At 37.7% G+C, this 21,697-nt stretch overlaps 2 protein-coding genes and 1 long non-coding RNA gene across 10 annotated transcripts in view; 1 reads left to right on the plus strand and 2 right to left on the minus strand.

Moving 5' to 3' along the window:
* Positions 1-4,603, minus strand: part of SFT2D2 (SFT2 domain containing 2) — a 16,575-nt gene extending 11,972 nt beyond the window's left edge. For all 6 annotated transcript variants that reach the window (XR_014492437.1, XR_014492438.1, XR_014492439.1 and 3 more), the window contains exons 1-4: positions 4,409-4,603; positions 2,061-2,147; positions 861-946; positions 599-680 (exon numbers count right to left, since the gene is read on the minus strand). Coding sequence is in view for 3 of the 6 variants with exons in the window: in XM_083361962.1 (XP_083218088.1) it covers positions 599-680; positions 861-946; positions 2,061-2,147; positions 4,409-4,471 (318 nt within the window). In the remaining 3 variants the exon portion in view is untranslated. The remainder of the gene's footprint in view (positions 1-598; positions 681-860; positions 947-2,060; positions 2,148-4,408) is intronic.
* A 196-nt stretch (positions 4,604-4,799) lies between these two features.
* LOC310639716 lies at positions 4,800-7,499 on the plus strand. The gene is made up of 2 exons (XR_014492383.1): positions 4,800-4,872; positions 7,269-7,499. It is a non-coding gene; the product is annotated as an uncharacterized lncRNA (long non-coding RNA).
* A 134-nt stretch (positions 7,500-7,633) lies between these two features.
* TIPRL (TOR signaling pathway regulator) lies at positions 7,634-21,127 on the minus strand. Of its 3 annotated transcripts, none has more exons than XR_014492520.1 (8): positions 20,852-21,127; positions 18,006-18,185; positions 16,855-16,954; positions 16,622-16,753; positions 15,492-15,587; positions 14,804-14,866; positions 12,761-13,017; positions 7,634-7,727 (listed from the first exon to the last, which is right to left on the minus strand). XR_014492520.1 is itself a non-coding variant. In XM_083362624.1 (7 exons), exons 1-7 carry the CDS (start codon positions 20,950-20,952, stop codon positions 12,883-12,885), a joined length of 807 nt encoding a protein of 268 aa, XP_083218750.1. In that variant the 5' UTR covers positions 20,953-21,127; the 3' UTR covers positions 10,718-12,882. The 3 variants fall into 3 exon arrangements, 1 of the variants encoding a protein (XP_083218750.1); XR_014492521.1 differs by lacking the exon at positions 7,634-7,727 and adding an exon at positions 10,621-10,635; XM_083362624.1 differs by lacking the exon at positions 7,634-7,727 and having other exon boundaries at positions 10,718-13,017.
* Between the last annotated feature and the right edge of the window lie 570 nt (positions 21,128-21,697).

The raw sequence follows: 21,697 nt of genomic DNA on the forward strand, positions 1-21,697 counted from the left end.
TGGTAAACTCACAAGATTCATTTTTCTCACCATACATAATCCGACTGCGTTGTTTCTTTATGTCATATAATATATGTGAGTATATGCATAATTCTGTATTTATTTATTTTTGTCATATTTATGGAGTGTATATTGGAGGTGGTGACCCTTTGAGAGCTGTATGCAATGAAATTTCATTTTAATGTATACCAATTAGTGTACATTCAAAGTGACAAAGTTCTATTCTATTCTATTTATCTAAACTTCTTTAAAAGAAGGCGGGAAAACTGTTTTAGCAAAGAGATGAACTTTAAAAAAATCAGTCTCTAAGAACTATGGTGCTGGCATTATAGGGTGATGAGACTAACTTTTTGCCATTTTAAGAAAAAGATATGTCAGATGTAAAAATCTCCTAAAGACTGAATACTACAATTTTGTTGTTGTTTTTTTTGCAAAAGCTCTTTTTTAATTTCTAATTTCTGAAGTGCAATTGGAAATGGAAGTCTTCAAAAACCAGAAAAAAGTAGCTTTGAAGCCATGCATACCCCTCTATACAAACAATATTGAACACTGTACATTCTCATTAGTCATTAAGAAACCAAAAGGAGAAATTACTTACAAGCATAATAATTGTAGCTATCAAACGAGTGAGTTCAAACATTCTTTTTAATTGTTTTATTGGTCCCATAAGAAACATGGTACTGCAGAAGAAAAAAAATTAACATAACCTTCATCAGATATACAGAATAAAAATATTTTGACCTAATCACAAAGCAGCAGAAACTAACAGAGTTAAGTATTTCAAGAATTACTAATGCTAATCTCATTGACACATTTGAAACTCTTTTATCATCTACAAGTTCACAATAAGAATAATTTACCTTCCAAGGGAGGAGATATTCCCCAGAGTATAAAATACTCCAAACAAGATAGGTCCTTTCCTGGGAATGAATAATAGAAATGAACCCTAAAAAAGAGAAAAAGAAATAAGGAGTCTGTAACAAAATTTACCTATTGTCCTGCAGATAAAAGTATAAGGAGCTATTAAATTCAGATTCTCTTATTAATTCTCAGAGTCTGTTTGTAAAAGCACCAAGTATTCAAATAAAACAACTTAAGACAACACTACTATGTATAATGCATAGTCCTGTTTTCAGAGGGAGCAATTATCATATAACAACAAACTGAAACTTCTTGAATGTTAATCCTTACTTAGCCAAAATAGCATTATCCATGTACAAGTGGGCAGAGAAGGGACTCAGGCTAGTGAGTTTTGAATACATGCCATGGACACAGAAGATGCCCTAATCAGCAATCACAAACAGGGCGGAAATGGAAAATAGTCTCTAGAAGGCTGAACAGAAATATTCTTCAGGCAGCCTTTGTTGCATGCCTAATTCCAGGGCAGTGAAAATAAAGTCTTATAATATTCATTAAGGAAGCTTTGACTATCTTATATGGTGAATTGCAGCTTAGAATGCCGGAAATAGTAAAAAGCAAGTGAAAAGAAAGAATGAAAAAAGATGATTGCCATTAAAACTAAGAAAAAACATCAAGGATATATTTCATGTGGTCTGCTTTTGTAGAGTGGAACTCATGAATACATGCATAGAAGCTAGGGTGTAGGTTGAATTAATGAAAAAGCTAAAAGTTATAGGTGTGTGTGTGTCTGTGTGTGACTGTGTCTATGTTATCCGATCCCTTATTTTTCCCTTTTGTCAGATTAAACTGATTTCACAGCAATTTTTGGATGAATTCTTAATTTAGGAGATTGCAGGTAGTCCTGAACCTGGAAATGATGGTATTATGAGTTAAATTATAAAAGTTGAAAATATATGAATTCTTTTATCTCAATGCACAGGCATAGGTTTGTACCTTTTTAAATAATATAAAATTATTTGGGGAATAAATCAAAATGCATTCAGCCAAATCACGTGTATTACTTCAGGTAGAGTATATCCATGTACATTAACAAGCAGTTGAAAATAAGTGTCAGCATCAGTAACTATTTTGCACTGCAACTGATATTGTCCCCAAAGAGCAGAATTTTATGATATGAATAGAAGAAATTAAAGTCTTACCAGAATAGAACACACAACTCCTATTATAAAACAAGCTATGAAGGCTTTCAGTCTGGTACTCCAGCTTAAGGAAGTTGCATCAGCTATCTGAAAATATTAAAAGGTAAAATCAGGATGCTGACAAATCTATTCAGTTCTTGTTGAATGCATCTATGAAGTTTTCTTGGCAGTGTTATGCAGAATTTTGCCATTGTTTTCTTTCAGGATTGTTGTTCCATTTCCCAGTTTAGTCAACAGTGCCCAGTCCTCCTATGCATTAACAAGGAGATTCTGTTTGGTTTTCTAATAAGCAAACATCAGTGTCAAACAACATAAACAAACAACATGTTGCTTTCCATTTTCTTCCTAGCAGATTAGCAACAGCAAGAAGTATCTAACATCTTCTTTAAAAGTTTTCAAAATAAAATGGTTCCATTTTAAGTTTCATCCATGCTAAGGGGTGGAAACACTGGAATGAGGTTTTTTTTTACTAGTGATTTTCTTAGTTCTAAAATACTCTCCGTTGTTGCCTGAATTTTCTTTTCCTCTTTTTTTTGCGCTATGAGACTAACATTTTAACATTTATACAGCACCAAAGTTCATTAAATTACTCTACTTCTGCTATTTTACTGCTTATATGTTATGCCCAACCAATGCTAGTTTTAGTTTTCTTTAGATTAAATTTAAAATCCTGTTTTTCTATTGCTAGAAGGTATGTTTCTATTTTTTAATTAAGCCTTGGTGGAGCAGTGGGCTAATGCCTCCTTAAGTAACACCAGCTGCCTGCAATTAGTGCAGGTTCGCATCCCACCAGGCTCAAGGTTGACTCAGCCTTCCATCCTTCCGAGGTAGGTAAAATGAGGACCCAGATTGCTGGGGACAATAAGCTGACTTTGTAATAATGCTGCTTGGGGGGGGGGGGGCGAAAGCCCTAATAAGCAGGCATATACATAGAATGAAGGCTATTGCTAAGCACATTGATTGTGCTTAGGTTGTAAGCCGCCCTGAGTCTTCGGAGAAGGGCGGGATATAAATGGGATTAAAAAAAATAAAAATAAAATAAAATATCTTCCACATAGAGCTGTGGGGAAAACAGGAGGCAGCAGTGTAACCACCTTGATTTGTACAAATATATTTAGGATATAAATCTAATTATACAGTAAATAATAAATAAATGTACAGTATTGTGAAGTAGTCTAAAGTAAGGATGCGACATGAAAAGATCTGTGGGCCTTCAGATAAGACTGCCCAAAGCCATCTACTATGCTTCCAAAGCTGAAGGTTGACTCAAATCTGGGTTTTCCAGATGCCAGTTAAACTGGTTAATCAGTGCTGGCTTTAATTTTTGAACAACTCTGCTGAGTAATCAAACCACAAATTTAGCCATAACTTTTATAACCAATTTAAATTGCAAAGCCTTTTGTTGTTTGTTTGTTCCTATCTGCTTGTGCTTTGCAAATACTCAGAGTGATTTGCTTGTTACTGGTACAACCTTTTCATAATTTCTTCCCCTGAGATCCTATCAGTGCTTCAGATACCTCTTTGGTATACCAGAAACATATTTAAATTTGGTAAAAATTAAAAACTCATTTAAATTATCTGGCCATGATATCTATCAAAATGAGACTTTGCCCCTTTTCAGTGCCTATGAAACTATAGAGACATTCATTTTACCAAAATAAAGTACCAGAAGAAAAATGGCAAATTATGTGTGTGTGTGTGTGTGTATTGTCAAAGGCTAAAAATGTTGGAAGTGCAATAAAGAAACAAGTATGACTAACCCATGTTTACCCTAATCACGATTCATTCACATTTTCTGGATTCACACAATACAGTACCATAAACTAACCAGAGGAACTGTGTACTCAGCATGCTAGGCTAAAAGGTGACTATTAATAGCTCAAATAGATCCAGCTAATACAGCCATGATGTGTGGGAGAGAGCACAGTGACTTTATTCAAAATTAGGATTATCACACTAAGTTAAAAGCACAAGAACTTTGCAGAATGAGGGGAACGACACCGGTAAATAAATTTTAGATTACAACTTTCACCAATCTCAGCCAGAATGACTACAGTCGCTGGAGTAATATAAATTGTATATACTGTTGGAAAAGCTGGCTAAATGGTCAGTATCAACAAGTAAGAAACAAACTCCAAAACATCTCGGGGAAAAGAAAAGGAGGACGGGGATGGACAGAAAGAGCTCACTTGGGAGATTTACATGGAGCACTTAGGATGGACAGAAGCAGCAAAACATGATGAAACAGACAAAAGGAAGTCCAAAAGAAAACACAACCCAAACGGAAGAAGACGACGCAGATGGTAACTTGTTGACGTCTTAACCTATTGAAATAAAGAGAAGCTTACCTCTGTCAGAGGTCCCGGGTCCTCCGCGTCCTGTCCACTGAGAACTCGCTTTAATTTATCCATTCCTTCTCGTCCAGGCACTCCCGAGTTTCGCCAGTTCCGATGTCGATTCTACCTACACCAATCAACCTTCTTTAGCTCCCCAAGACTACAACTCCCAGCAGATAGAACATTCAGATGCTCCTTAAACTTCCGTCTTCCGCCCGGTGCCTTTCAGAGATACTCATCCAGTCCCGCCGTTGCGATGCAGGTCGGGAAATGTAGTTGGAGTGTTTCCTACCTATGCGCATTGAGAGAGTTCTAGTCTTCACGTGTTCAGCTCGGTGTTTCTCGACGTCAGCAACTGTAAGCTATGTGGACTTCAACTCCCAGCATGTTAGCAGTTGGATTCTAAGAGCTGAAGTCTATGCATCTTAAAGTTGCTGAGGTTGAGAAACATTGGTTTGTCTGATGCGGCTTTGCTCGTAAGAGGAAATGGAGACACGTATATATTCTTTATTGCTGTATATATTGAGCGCATTTGTTTTGACTGCTTTGGTTAGACCAGGGGTCGGCAAGCTCGGCTCTTTTATGACTCGTGGACTTCAACTCCCAGAATTCCTGAGCCAGCTATGCTGGCTCAGGAATTCTGGGAGTTGAAGTCCACGAGTCATAAAAGAGCCGAGGTTGCCGACCCCTGGGTTAGACAAAGCTTATGACAGAGAATAAGCTTTAGGTTTTATGTGAATTGAAAATTAATTGCAGAACTGTGAGAGTTATATATGGAAACACGTATGAGAATAAATTGAACTGTTACAAATTGTCAAAAATGTACAGTGAAGGGAAAAATTATTTGATCCCCAGCTGATTTTGTACATTTGCCCACTGACAAAGAAGTGATCCCTCTATAACAGGGGTGACAAACTGCCGGCCTGCGAGCTGGATGTGTCATGGTGAGACCACGCCCACCCCATTGCCGGCAATGGAAAAAAAGTCACGTGACATTGCGAATTTGACATCCCTGCTTTATAATTTTAATGATAGGTTTCTTTTAACAGTGAAAGACAGAATAACAACAAATCCAGAAAAACACATTTCAAAAAAGTTATAAATTGATTTGCATTTTAATGTGTGAAATAATATTTGATCCCTTATCAATCAGCAAGATTTCTGGCTCCCGGATGTCTTTTATACAAGTAATGAGCTGAGATTAGGAGCAGTGTTCCTAATCTTAGCTTGTTATCTGTATAAAAGACACCTGTCCACAGAAGCAATCAATCAATCAGATCCCAAACTCTCCACCATAGCCAAGAGGAAAGAGCTGCCCAAGGATGTCAGGGACAAGATTGTAGACCTACACAAGGCTGGAAAAGGCTACAAGACTATCGCCAAGCAGCTTGGTGAGAAGGTGACAACAGTTGGTGCGATTATTTGCAAATGGAAGGAACACAAAATAACTGTCAATCTCCCTCGGTCTGGAGCTCCATGCAAGATTCACCTTGTGGAGTTTCAATGATCATGAGAACAGTGAGGAATCAGCCCAGAACTAAATGGGAGGATCTTGTCAATGATCACAAGGCAGCTGGGACCATAGCCACCAAAAAACAATTGGTAACACACTATGCCGTGAAGGACTGAAATCCTGCAGCACCCGCAAGTTCCCCCTGCTCAAGAAAGCACACGTACAGGCCCGTCTGAAGTTTGCCAATGAACATCTGAATGATTCAGAGAACTGGGTGAAAGTGTTGTGGTCAGATGAGACCAAAATTGAGCTCTTTGGCAACAACTCAACTCACTGTATTTGGAGGAGGAGGAATGCTGCCTATGACCCCAAGAACACCATCACCACCATCAAACATGGAGGTGGAAACATTATGCTTTGGTGGTGATTTTTCTGGTAAGGGGACAGGACAACTTCACTGCATCAAAGGGGCAATGGATGGGGCCATGTACTGTCAAATCTTGGGTGAGAACCTCCTTCCCTCAGCCAGGGCATTGAAAATGGGTCGTGGGTATTCCAGCATGACAATGACCCAAAGCACACGGCTAAGACAACAAAGGAGTGGCTCAAGAAAGAAGAACAATAAGGTCCTGAAATGGCATAGCCAGTCTCCAGACTTAATCCCATAAAAAAAATCTGTGGAGGGAGCTGAATTTTCGAACTGCCAAACAGCCTCGAAACCTTAATGACCTGGAGAAGGTCTGCAAAGAGGCGTGGGACAAAGCCCTCCTGAGACGTGTGCAAACCTGTGGCCAACTACAAGAAACATCTGACCTGTGACTGCCAACAAGGGTTTAGCCACCAAGTACTAAATCATGTTTTGCAAAAGGATCAAATACTTATTTCACTCATTAAAATGCAAATCAATTTATAACTTTGTTTTTCTGGATTTTTGTTGTTATTTTGTCTCTCACTGTTAAAATACACACTGATCACTTCTTTGGCAGTGGGCAAACATACAAAATCTGCAGGGGATCAAATACTTTTTTCCCCTCACTGTATAAGGTAATGTTGGAAATACAGCTGTAAAAAGAAAACTAATATCATCTCTGGTAGACTTGTGGTAAAGCAAACAAATACTGGGATCAAATTTTTACTGCCTGTCTCCAAAGGTTGTGGGTGTTCCATCACTGGAGGTTTTTAACAAGAGATTGGACAGCCATTTGTCTGAAATGGTATAGGCTGTCCTGCTTGAGCACTGGGTTGGACTAGAAGATCTCCAAGGTCCCTTCCAATTCTGTTCTACTGAATCTGTTATTGAATCTTTAATTCAAAAGATTCTTAAAATAAATAAACTGAAACCAGAAGCTTTCCCTTTAGGTTTGATGGATAAATAACTAGAAAGAAAATTTGAGCTTTTGTTATTATCTATTTCTACAGCAGCAAGATGGAAAGACACATAATGGAAGAGTGGATGTCAAAGGTGATGGAGTTAGCAGGGATGGCAAAATTGACTGTTTTTGTTTTTACTTCGAAACTGCTTCTGGACTTCTTTCTCAAAACTGGAAAAAAAATGCAACGTTTTTAAGTTTCAATTGTTAGAATGGTTTTGTAATTACAGAAATGGTTTGGAATGTTGTGAAATTAAAGCAAAAGGTTGATGTTGTGTTATTGCTGTATGTTGCATTATTTATTTATATCCAAATTCACACTTTTTTATCAGTTTCTCCCCCTGCACCAGATTTGCTCCCAATCAGCTTTGAGACTTACACTGCTGACAGAATTCCAAACGCACTTTACTGTGTATCATTTATTTTCAACATTCCATTGGTTTTGAAAGAATAAGCAGTTTATGAAGTGATTGGGTTATGGTAGAAGCAGTTATGATAAAATAAGGATCTGTAAAGACAAAATATATATGAAGAATCATATTTATGAATTTATAAAGCCCTTTATTCAAGATGACTATGCAGTGTTCAAAACTGTCACAGCTACTGGTGTTGGTATAACCTAGCATTAACTTTTTTTTTCTTATTACATTGTGGAAGGACAAAGTAACAGGAGATTTTTTCCATGCAAAAGTCAAGGATGCTTTTCTCCTTGATGGTCTGACTACGTGCTCAGTTTAGGCACATGGGCAGTTAGAGCAAAAAAGTCTGAACTTAGAGAAACAAGCAAGCTGTTACATAGATTTGGTGGAACTAAGGTAAAGGTAAAGGTAAAGGTTCCCCCGCACATGCGTGCTAGTCGTTTCCGACTCTAGGGGCCGGTGCTCATCTCCGTTTCATAGCCGAAGAGCCAGCGCTTGTCCGAGGACGTCTCCGTGGTCATGTGGCCGGCATGACTAGACGCCAAAGGCGCACGGAACGCTGTTACCTTCCCACCGGAGTGGTCCCTATTTTTCTACTTGCATTTTTACGTGCTTTCGAACTGCTAGGTGGGCAGAAGCTGGGACGAGTAACAGGCGCTCACTCTGTTACGCGGAACTCGGGATTCGACCCGCCAAACTGCCGACCTTCTGATCGACAAGCTCAGCGTCCTAACCCACTGAGCCACCGCGTCCCTTGGTGGAACTAAAGTACAGTATTAAACATATGTCAGAGTAGGTATATAGAAAAGGGGTTTTCTTCTAGGTTTGGCAGGAGACATTGCTGGAAAGGCAATGGGATAGGATATTATGGGACAGCACTATAGAGAGCAGTTGTTATTTTTCTTTTTTTTGTGCTTTGCTTAACGTTATTTACCCTGAAGGAAAATAATCTGATGGGCATATCTGTATTATCCCTGCCTAAGCAGGGGGTTGAACTAGAACAGGGCTTTTCAACCTTTTCACTCATTATACCACTTTTAGGATATGGAAACATCCCAGTACCACCAGTAGCCTAGCAAGGTGTCAAAAACATGACACACACACCCCAAAAAAGGAAAAAAAGTGATGAAGTACAGGTAGTCCTCAACTTACAATAGCTCACTTAGTGACTGTTCGAAGTTACAATGGCACTGAAAAAAGTGCCCCCCAAGCCACAGCCGAGCAAGACACCTGCCTGCCCACCCGGCGGCACTCTTTCTCCTATCCGAGGTTTTCATTGTTGTGAGCATTTCTGTTGAGGATTGGTAGCAGGGGTGGGGTGGGGTGGGTGTTTCATTTTTATTCCCCCCCCCCCGGCTGGGTGGTTGCAGCAGGTTTTGGTCACTTCACATGACCCTGGGACACTGTGACCATCATAAATATGAATCAGTTGCCAAGCAGCTGAATGTAAATCACAAGACCCTGGAGATGCTGTAACATTCCAGCTGATTGGTGCTTCTTCTGGGCTCAGAAGCGCAAGGATCAGCACTGAACTCCAGCTGGAGCTTGATGCTGATCCTGGCGCTTCTACTGAGTCCTGACAGCCCTGAAGAAGTGCTGATCCTGGTGCTTCCGCTGAGCCCTGACAGCCCTGCAGCTCCAGCCATCTCTCGCTCAGGCTTGTGCAGTGCTGCCACCGGTTCTGCTCATTCCCCTCCCCCGCTACCACTTTTCTAGGATGGTCACGTACCACCTGCCAGGTGCCAAAGTACCACAGGTGGTACCCATACCACTGGTTGAAAAGCCCTGAACTAGAAGACCTCCAAGGTCCCTTCTAACTCTGTTATTCCATGTTATTATTCCTTAGTGAGACTAGCTGCACCCAAAATTTACATCATTACTGCTGCAATATAAAACTTTTCTGCATTAGTGACAATCCCAACAATAATGGCTGGATTATCCTATAAATTAACAATAAGGTTTGACTCTTAAGGCAAAATTGCTGTTCCTATTTTACACATTCATGATTTAATTATTATGCCATGTTGAAGGAAAGTAAGAACACATGGTCACTAAGCCATGCTTAGCTTTAATATACTTTAATATTCTATTCCCACACAGAATGGATTTTGAGTCCCTTCACATTTTTATCTGATTTTCAGTATAAATACTGAAACTTGAAGCAGAGTCCAAGGAAAATAGATAAAAGGCATGCAGTACTTTCAATGTTCAAATGCAACTGTGTAACTGAAATCTCATTGAGTCACTTTAACAGTTTTTGAATCAACAATACTGGTGAGTTTTGGTGTAAATAATAGTTCTAATATATTTTCATGACTTGTGTATGGGAGAAACAACTATGATAGTTTTCTGTACCTAGAGTAAGCTACCATCACATATTGTATAAGTTCTTATCAATAACTATTTGAATATTGTTGAACTAGAATGTTAGCTACAATTAAACAAGAGTTCTCCAGAGGATATTAAACGCCAATCTACTCTAGCCAGCAGGGTGAAATGATGGGACAAACCAGAGAATGAATACCATTCTGGAATTAAGGCACAGGTTTGGCAGTAATGTATAGCCTTCTCCATCACTGACTTTTCACCAAACTGTCTAGGCTTGTTGAGAAAATCCAGTGAGCAAAGTAATATTGGCCATCACCCTTAGACGTTCATGAGTTAAAGAGTTTCTTCTCCAAGGACAGCCAAGGAAGCAAGTCAACTAAAGCTTAAAGATCAATCCCACTATTACAGGATCTTTTTTCTTCTTCTGTTCCATTGTATCCAATTCTCAGACACTGACTGGACATGTCCCTGCAGCTTTTTTGACAGTTTTTCAGAAGTGGTTTACCGTTGCTTCTTTCCTAGCATGGACAGAAAGCGACCGGCCCAAGGTCACCCAGCTGGCTTTGTGCTGAAAGTGGGACTAGAATTGACGTCTTCCAGTTTCTAGCCTGATGCTTTAACCCTTATACCAAACTGGTTTTCTATTACAGGAATTACATGCCAACAAATCTGAAGAAAATCAAATTGAAGAAAAAAAAATTTTAAGTTAAAAAAAGGCCTTATTGTAGTATCTAAAATGAAAAGTGAGATGCTAAATGCAACTTTTTTATTTTGTGACTGAACACAAACCATTACATGTTTCTGACTAACAACATAAGCCTTTTTCATGCTGACAAGAGTACAACTTTAGTAAATAGTTCTGCACAGGTGCTATTGAAATGAAGGGGTGCACAATATAGTCTTCATTAACTTCGGAAATATTGATGGTATACTGTACCTTTTGAAGGCATGAATTTGGTTAATTTCACAAGGAAATGCTTACAAGAACAAATCCCACACAGGAGATTTCACTACTGTTAAATGTCAGTTGGAACATGCATGATACAGGAATAAGGATCCAGTTTTCTTTTCCTCTCTAGCCTGAATTTGACAGTTATATGCAACTATTTGTTGTAGGGCAGAATAAATAGAATAAATTTAGCTTCTTCACATATTTATGGAAAGAAATTTTAAAATAAGACTAATTTTATATTTGTAGGTGTAGTTTGCCCTTGCTTTTGAAATCTTTTTGCTTCCTGTTTCTTCTTCTAGCTATTCCAATCACTTCTGTAGTTTAATTATCGGCTCTATTTTGATATACAACTAGTAATCATGACTAGCTATGCACTATAGTTAAAACTCTCTCAAAATATAGGACTGATGTATTTTTCTTAATAAATTCTGAAGTCAACATATGTATTGGAAAAACATAACTCATTTTTCAAAGCAAGCCAAATCCCTGCTTGGCTAAATTATTTCCTATGCATGTATGTTAAAGTAGTGAACATTCAATGTTGTTTCAGGTAAGGCTTAATGTGGCTTAAAACCTAGCAGCTAACCTATACATCCTTACTCTTAACACACTGCATAACGTCCAATACAATCTGTTGCTAATACAATGGACACTGAATTAGACTGCCTTATGTTAGTACTTCTGAAAGAGTCACTTATTTGATTTTTTTCAAGTAAGAAAACCAAAACACAGAATAAAAAAGGACAAAACAATCTTACTGATTTTCAAACTCTTCTCCTTTGAGGCAATAGATAAGAAAAACCATATCAGAGAAATGTATACCGGTATATTTATACCAGAATGACATTTTCTATGAGTCTATTGTTATAATATATAAAAAGAAACCTAAAATTACCAAAATCTCAAATATTCTTTTGCCTGCTATCAAATAGGGTGGAGAGATATACCAAAATGTAAGAACTGAAAATGAGTTTTAGAAATAAATTGATGAAACAACTTCTCCACTATAGTTCAGTTTATCTTCTATAAGAAATATATGAACGGTGCAGTTTGGTAACTATTTTATAAATATATGTGCAATCATTTTTATCAAAAATACTGATAACTTAAAGTATGCATGTTTGTCATAGCTCCAATAGCCCACTACTAATACTTTATATTCTGTTACAAATATTATAAGAATTTAATTTGTGTTAACATCTAATCAATATAAACTTGCAATATTTTTTAAAAGAAGGTAACTTCAGGATGACAAGAAGGAGCATTAACAATTTCAAGTTGTTATTAACTTCTAATTTATGACAGAATGGTAGGAATCAGGCAAAAATGGATCCTACTGTTATCTGCACTTAGTCAACTTATTATGTAGCTTGTTTCTTTTAAAATTAGTGAAAGTTTTACCTTTGTTCATAAGGTAACAAAGCTCATATCTGATAAGACAAGCAGCAAGCGAGTATCATTAAGAATACCATTCCATATACATTAAATTTCATGAATTCATCAAGCATCAATGATCCCTCAACAAATTAATCAAATTTAACCTAGAGAAGAAACATAATTATTCTCTTTCACACCATATGAAACACAAGTCCTTCTATAACAAAAGACTATGTTAAAACAACATCCTTAAAAGTTACTGCACTTATGAAGGACTTGTTTTGTTTTGATTTTTGAACATCTGTGCAGTCTTTCTTGAAACGTTGCATACTTTAATATAACTGATCCTGATTTGGGGACTTACTCTCCAATATCAGTAACGGCATTTTCCTATTAGATCAAAACATATTCAAAACATAGACACAATGAAAGTACAGGAAAAACTTCCAAGTTAGCTTCACCCACCCAAGGCTACCAAAATTTTAGCCAGGTCCCCAGACAGATCTTTATCCAGCGTCTTCAGTGCTAAGGGCCCAGAAGATAAGAACAGAGTCTATATCAAGTTCATCAGATTATGCAGATCTTCGTTAAGTGCCTTCTGGTGCAGCCGCAGATTCATGGCATGAGTTCTCAGGAAATTCCAGCTTCTCACAAATACTTTCTTTGACGGGCAAATACTGGGCAATCTCATTAGGATCTGTGAACAGCGTTGGGGGAATGTGCTTGAAATAGGAGAGAGATCATTATTTAGAGAACAACAAAAGAGAAATTATATGTAGATATAAATGTAAGTTAACATTACATTAACATGTTTTGCAAATGTTCTTTTAACTACAGATTTTTTTTTCTCCTTTTCTCCTCTGAAAACTGGACAGCTAGAGAAAAGTGAAATGAAATTGCTTATTTATTTATATGGTCTCCCAACTTGCATTTTTTTTAATTACATTTATATCCCGCCCTTCTCCGAAGACTCAGGGCGGCTTACAAGCTTAGCAGTAGCCTTCATTCTATGTATATGCCTGCTTGTTAGGGCTTTCACACACACCCCAAGCGGCATTATTACAAAGTCAGCTTATTGCCCCCAACAATCTGGGTCCTCATTTTACCTATCTCGGAAGGATGGAAGGCTGAGTCAACCTTGAGCCTGGTGGGATGCAAACCTGCACTAATTGCAGGCAGCTGGTGTTACTTAAGGAGGCATCAGCCCACTGCTCCACCAAGGCTCTGAATTTATAACTCTGAATGCAACTGTACTACATAACAGAATTATTATATCAGGAACAGTGGTGTGCTGGAACTGGTTTGCATTTTTCTGGAATTTTGTGAGGTGACTGAGAGCAGAAATGAGGCTCAATGCCTAGCATGCACTGCTCCATAGCCAGTAGATCAAAGCAGCAGTGGCAGCAAAAGACATTTAGCAATATACAACACTGACTAGAAAAGAATAATATGAATTGGAAAACTTATTTACCTAGTCTTTTCTATGTTACATAATTTTAGAGGCTCAGTGGTGTATCTGAGATCATTTATGGAATAATTACAAGAAATGAACTTAAATCTTTTGAATAAGTAGAATTTTCTCATTAAAATATATTTTAGTAGTTAACAGGAATATCTGAATTTAATGTGAAGTTTTTACTTCTAGCCCTGCACAAATACACTGAATGATCACAAGAATGAGAAGCTATTATGTTATGAGAACACATGCTAATCAGTAACTAAGCACGGATTAAATAAACCTCACATAGGATATAAATCAGTCATTTCTACTGTACAAACTACAATTCAAGGATGTTAATGAAACTTTACATTTTTTCAGAAATGACTTTTTACTCGAGAGGCATTGTAAAAATTGGTCTTGTCTAGGAACATTATTCTATTATCCTTTCAATTTCTATCTCTCCCAAACCCACAGGAAAACTGATATTGAAAGATTATAATATTTGATATTGAGCACAAAGAAGGAAAGAGTAGAAAAAGAGAAAAGGGGGGGGGGGGAAACTCAAAGGGAAGCAATACACCGGTTGGCTGGCAGATAAAAAAAAAAGGCAGCACACAAAAAAGACCCAGTCATGTTGTCCACTGTTAATACACAAAAGCAAACAAACTTGAAGAGGAAATGGCCAAATTGTTCAATCATACAAATAGGCCCACTAACTAAACTGTATAGAATATAACTAGAAGTTTTAGGACATCAGGTAGAATATACATTTGTATTTTTCCAAAAGGAAAATGAGTTTCTTTAGGACTAGTCAAAACATTTTAAACAAAAAATCTTCTAAGAACAAAATATACTATTAAGTAACTTGTATTCCACATTTTCCTATTTTTGAACTACTGACAGACTTGTTGATTTAAACATTTTACAGCATTAAAAATAGACTATTGTTAATTTTATTTCTCTCATATAAACTTAATCAATGCTTAAAAATAGTGGTGCTCCTCAGTATCCAGAAACTAACTTGCACCAAAAATTTACTGACATAAATATGTTTTATACATTAATACCTTTAGATTTGATATTTTGCTTTCCCTAGAGGTGTATTCCCGCAATATGTATGATTTGTTGGCCTGGTAAAAAGAAAGCAGTTAGAATGTATTTTCATAACATTGAAACAATTTAATATGTACATATAGTTTCAAATAAAATGAACCTTCTGTACTAAAAAAGTAATCTATTGCAACATTAACACAAAATCGTGTGGTGATATCCAATAAAGACGCTGTAATTCTAGTATTATTTACAAATACTAATAAATCAACTACATTCATGCTGGAAATGCTGGATAAACATAATATATGTGAATTCACATGCCATCTTAAATCTGGTAAGATCCATACAGGATGTACTTGGGTAGTATGTATCTATAAACTGGCATGTACACAGTATTACAATTATACTACATACAGTATATAAATTAAATGGCTACACATCTCATTCCTAATATTTTTAGGTCTACTAGACAAAAGCTATGTATAGAGAACAAGGCAGAGAAATTTTTGGATTATTTGAAGTCTATTCAACTAGTTATACAAATAAACAGCTAACAAACCTGCATCTATCATATTTCTAAATGTAGAGTTTAGAGACAATAACATACATGTATTAGCAAATAAAATGTCACTTCTAAACATCAAGGCATACCCTGTTTTTTATGACTCTTGGAACCAAATGTTCACATTAAGACTTTCTTACCTCATGATAAATTCTTGTATCATTCATCCTAATAAGAACTCCATCAACTCGCAAGAAAAACCTCAACAGCACAAAAAACCCGGAAGGCATTACTCTCTGTCAAACATAAGAAGAATAATTGGCACTTGCACACATTTAAAACAGATTACTCTAACAGGTAATTAGAAAGATAGTAAATGTCTTAAAAGCCTTCATTAGTCAATAATATTACCTTTCCAGTAACATTTAGGAAGATAATCTTAATAGATCTTAATTTCCTGCAGGCACAAATACATGATCAGGAAAATCTGTAAGCTAATTAGTTTTGCATTTTTATCAGTCTAGGAAAATGTCAGCAATGAAGACATTATTTTTAGTATACAGGTATATAAGTATACAGGGAGTCCTCAACTTACCAGTGTTTGTTTAGCGACCGTTCAAAGTTACAATGGCACTGAAAAAGTGACTTATGACCATTTTGCACACTTATGACCATTGCAGCATCCCCATGGTCATGTGATTTACATTCGGATGCTTGACAACTGGTTTACATTTATAATGGTTGCAGGGTCCCAGGGTCATATGTTCTTCTTTTGCAACCTTCTGACAAGCAAAATCAATGGGGAAGCCAGATTCACTTAACAACCATGTTACTAACTTAACTGCAGTGATTCACTTAACAAATGTGGCAAGAAATGTCATGAAATTGGGCAAAACTCATTTAACAAATTTCTCACTTAACATAAATGTTGGGCTCAACTGTGGTCATAAGTTGAGGACTACCCATATAGAGGACTATACATTTTTGCATAGAAAGTGTTTCCTGCATCATTTTAAAATCAGCCTATTGCATTTTTGAAATGACTTGTTTATATCATTATATAATTTAATTAATTCCAACAAAATAAAAGGTTATTACAATACCATGCTATCTTTTTTCTTTAGAAACTCATGAGTGAATTTTTTTGCCAATGTTTTAATCAAAGGAAGAGTCAAGATGAAAATCACTTGTAGATTTCTAAACTTTGAAATTAAAACAGGGAAACACTAAAAAAAGGGATATTACTAATAGGTTTGTTATTCTCTCAGTTCTGTATTTTCTGCATTTTCTACAATTACGGAAGAAGCATGTAAAAGATTACTGGACTCACAATTTTGACACTCAGACTTGAAACCCCATGATCATGAAGTTCATCTTCAAACAGGAGCACTTCCTCAAAAAACATTATCTGTTCCCTGGCTTTTAATTTCTCTGTATCTATATGTTCTGTTGTAGAAGAAACCTAGAACAACACAGCAGAAATTAAATGTTCTTTCTTATGTATTTGATTCCACAACTGTTCAACAAATTAATTCTTGCAATAGTTGACCATCACAATTATACTTTTAACTTTAGTGTTTCACCGATCAGAGTTCCTTTATAGTCTGTTGTGTAAGTCCAATCATATGGTTTAACAACTTCCTTTGTGTGTTCAGGCTCAGACCTACAAGAAAAGACAAACATAGCATGTCAGGCATAGGACCAGGCAAAAACTATTTCTATACATCTATTTTACAAAATACACAAATGTTGCCTCTATAAATCAAAATGTGTCTGTAAACTAATATTTAATGTGCTGCAAGAGAAAATGTGGCATTACAGCATTTTTAATACTGTAAACAAATTCTTGTTTTCCTCAGAGATGTTAGCTATAGAAGCGATGTAGCCCCCTTCACTTCTTCCTGCTTTTATGCTTATACTTATAATCATGTGCATTGTGAAGTAACATGTATAGAATCAGATGGTAGCTGTTCAAAGATGAAGCAAAAATATCTAAAATAGGATATTTCATCAGGATTCTTCATCAGACAGTTTGATATATTTGAAGAATTATTTTTATACAAAACCACGTTTCAGAATTAACAAATTAACCATGATTTCAAAAATTTTAAAGATTAAGATTAAAGATTCATTTTAAATACCATTTATAACATAGGAAAAATAGGAATAGAATAGAATAGAATAGAATAGAATAGAATAGAATAGAATAGAATAGAATAGAATAATAGAATAGAATAGAATTAGAATAGAAATAGAATAGATGCTGGAAGGGACTTTAGAGGTCTTCCAGTCCAGCCCCCTGCTCAAGCAGGAGAACCTATACAGTCTCAGAGAGGTGAATGTCCAGTCTCTTCTTAAAAATAACTGTCAAGATCACATATCAAGTAAACAACATAAATAAGTACAGATTATATCTATTAAGGAACTGTAACCCTTCAGAATTGACTACCAAAAGATGCTTCAGGGTACACTAGTGCACATGTAGGATCTGCCTACAACTCTTTAATCCAATAGTTTTATGAGTACATGGCTTATCTGCTTTAAGGAGATGGGGCAAGTAGCAAAATAAGAAGCTGCTTTAAAAGAATTTCAGACAAGTGTAAGATCTGAAGCAGTTTTTGGGAATCAAATCTGAAGCATTACACAGCTTCCAAAACCATTCCATAGGGCCCATTAAGCTATATTATTTAAAAAACACACAAATATGCTATTACCTGCTTTCTTGCCACTCTTCTGCACAAGCAACTTTAACCATTCCTTGGGAGTTATTTACGCATTTTAAAGCATCAGTTGCATTGAACTCTATGCCAAAGAGCAGTTCATGCTGAATTCTTAGGATATTGTCACCAAACATCATTTCCGGAACACATGGCATATGGAGTTCTTCAGCTAACCTACACAGACATAAGATTAGATTATTTTGGAGCTACATACTGATGTTATAATTTAAAATAAAGATCTATATTTTACTATAGAATATTTTAGTATACATTACATAAAATTTGAAATTAGCAGTTAGATGGCTTCCCTCTTTTCTCCCCAAAACTTAGATAGTTGTGATTCACTTTTAGGGATGATGCAAGGTAAGACTATTGGGTATATGGAAGGTAATTCTAATAATAAATATGAAATCAGAACAGCAATCTAACACAGTCTGTCAAATACAAGCCAATCACAGCTTAACAGGAAACAGACACAAAAACTTATATACAAAGTTATTCATATAATTGGAGTACTCCTTAGAAAGCATTGTTAAACTGAGTGAAAAGTATATTGAAAATAGATTGATATGGGAATATCAGTAAGAGAAACTGATTTTGTAGAGCTCTCTAACAAAACAGCTTAATTTTAAAATTCTGAAAAGTACAGGTAGTCAGTCCTTGACTTACAACAGTTCTAGTGACCATTCAAAGTTACAATGGCACTGGAAAAAGTAATTGACGGCCATTTTTCACACCTACAACCATCTCCATCGTCACATAATCAAAATTCAGATGCTTGATAACTGGTTCATATTTATGACAGTTGCAGTGTCTCTGGGTCATGTGATCATCTTTTGTGACCTTCTGACAAGCAAAGTCAAGGGGGAGTCTACATTCACTTAACAACCATGTTGCTAACTTAACAAACACAATTAACTGTGGCAAGAAAAGTTGTAAAATTGGGCAAAACGTAACAAATGTTTCACTTAGCAACATAAATTTAGGGCTCAATTATGGCCATAACTCAAGGACTACTTGTATTCTGCACAGGAACCACTAATCATACCAAATACTCCACTGCTAACTTTGTAAATCAGAAGCCAGGAAGGGGGGGAAATCAGCATCTTGATAATAGACAGCATTCTGCAATCACCACACCTCAACCTTCCATTTACGAAATCTTTTGCAGATTACAACTGGAGAAAAAGGGGGATTGCCATGCACAATGTATATTTTACATCTATCGCAAGAATTCCTCAAGATTTTGCCATCACACCTCTTTTTTTGTGTAATGTTAAGGTACACATTTCCCCTAAAAATCCGAAGACCAAAATGAACACAGATGAAAAATGCAAACAAAACAATGGCATTTTGGGAAAGGTGGATTTATTGTAACAATGAAACTAAAAAGTTCTTCACACCTCCCTTGCACTCTGTCTGCATCTCCAGGGAGGTACACTTCATAGTCTGGGAAGCTCCTGTTTCAACAAACCAAACTATTCCTGCAACTGTGTTTACAAACCTGGACCGCACAAATCAGCACTCTTAAGTGACACCAGAGAGTCAGAAAACACAATTCTCTGTTGCCATTTAACGATTGCCCAGATTTCTGAAGCACAGCTATGGAAGGCCCCTATCACCCTCTAATGTGTTGCTCTACAAAATCCAGGTTACATGTCTCAGGGCCATTAAGGACCAAAGACTGGGCCAAGGCATCACTAGACTAAAACCCAAAGATGCTTTTTCACAAAGCAACTCGACTTCCTTGGTTTTTTTTGAAGACATTTCACTTCTCATCCAAGAAGCTTCTTCAGCTCTGATTGGATGGTGGGGAATAGAAAGATTTATATTCCTACAGACAGGTGCTCATTTGCATTCTTTTAGGGAGTCACTAAAGGGACGCGGTAGCTCAGTGGGTTAGGACGCTGAGCTTGTCGATCAGAAGGTCGGCAGTTTGGCGGGTCGAATCCCGAGTGCCGCGTAACAGAGTGAGCGCCTGTTAGTCGTCCCAGCTTCTGTCAACCTAGCAGTTCGAAAGCACGTAAAAATGCAAGTAGAAAAATAGGGACCACTCCGGTGGGAAGGTAACAGCGTTCCGTGCGCCTTTGGCGTCCAGTCATGCCGGCCACATGACCACGGAGACGTCCTCGGACAAGCGCTGGCTCTTCGGCTTTGAAACGGAGATGAGCACCGGCCCCTAGAGTCGGAAAGGACTAGCACGCATGTGCGGGGGAACCTTTACCTTTACCTTAGGGAGTCACTAAAGCTACCGGAAGGCTTCTCTGTGTCTTCAGGGTCACCTGTGTCATGCAAGTGGGTGTGGAGCCCTCTTGAAACTGTTGAAAGGACTGCGCTGTGGACAGGAGACAGATGATGTCGGATCCCTTCCCCTTCTGTTGAGAGAGGGGCTGTTCAATTTTGACACAGATGGCCTCTTTGACTCGTGAAAAAGCATCTTTGGGACAACTATCAACTCTCAGCCAATCTCACTGTACACACGTTGTATTTTGACAATAAAGGCTCATTCATTCGTTCACCTGGACGGCTGAGAAGCTCCATAGACCTCTAGAGGAGGGGTCTTCAAACTTGGCCCTTTTATGACTTGTGGACTTCAACTCCCAGAATTCCTCAGCCAGCAAAGCTGGCTGAGGAATTCTGGGAGTTGAAGTCCACAAGTCATAAAAGGGCCAAGTTTGAAGACCCCTGCTCTAGACTAAAAGTAGCGAGCGGCTTTCTGGTGACGCTTCCCCAGCGCCAAGGCAAGCGGCCAGCCCAGAGTCCTTTCGACCCCCTCCCTCTTAGCCGGGGTCGCCCGATCCCCCCCCCCCACCCTCCAAAACAATCGCCCTCAATCGCACCTCTCGGCATCGGCCGACTTGATGATGTGGGTCCGAGCGGCCGTTAGCTTCCACGGCCCGAAGGCAAAGTCGCGGCGGCTGCTTTTGAACACAGGCATCATAATGGCGGCGTCAACTCCCAGACAGCAAGCATAGAGACGGGAAAGCTTCCTTCGGCGATGATAAGAATAAACCCCCCTAGATAGGAACCTTGGAAACAAACGAGCTCGAGCTTCTCTTCCTCGCGCAGCAAAAACAGCAGCAGCAAAAGCAGCAGGGCCCTCAACTATTTCACTTCCGCTTCCGGCTTTTCATGCCTCCGTCTGAAATGAAAAGGCTTCCAAAGTTCACCTTCCGGTTCCTGGTCGGCCACGCACGGAGCACGTGCTTGAAAATTAACTCCAAAAAAAAAAAAAATCGTCAACAAAGCGGGGTGTTTTTTCCCCCCTATTGTAGTTATTGCAGAGCCTTGAAATAATTAAGGTCCCTCCGCAAGAAAAACTTAAGCATCTATGCAGCGAAAGGGCAATTTGATTGTTTCTCCAGCAAGGCATACACGTTTTCTTTCAGATATTGTAAAGAGGAAAGTCGTGCTAGTCTGTGGTCATCAAAACCCAGAAAGAAAATTTTTAAAACTTCAAAAAGAGAAAAATTAAGAAATGATCGTAACCAAACCGTGCGTTAGCTAGTGTTGAAATCAAAGTGCAATCTATATGCATCCCTGGCGTTCAAATTGGTTTTAATGGTATCCTGTCATATAGGGGTTTGAAAAGGTTTGGATTTTTTTTTCTTGGAGAATGGAAAAATACTGGTTTCTGTGTCTTTAAAACAAATAGACAAGATTCTTTTCAACTTTCTGCACCATCG

Source organism: Vipera ursinii (genome assembly GCF_947247035.1).
Source record: "Vipera ursinii genome assembly, chromosome: 4".
In the NCBI taxonomy this organism is placed as follows: domain Eukaryota; kingdom Metazoa; phylum Chordata; class Lepidosauria; order Squamata; family Viperidae; genus Vipera; species Vipera ursinii.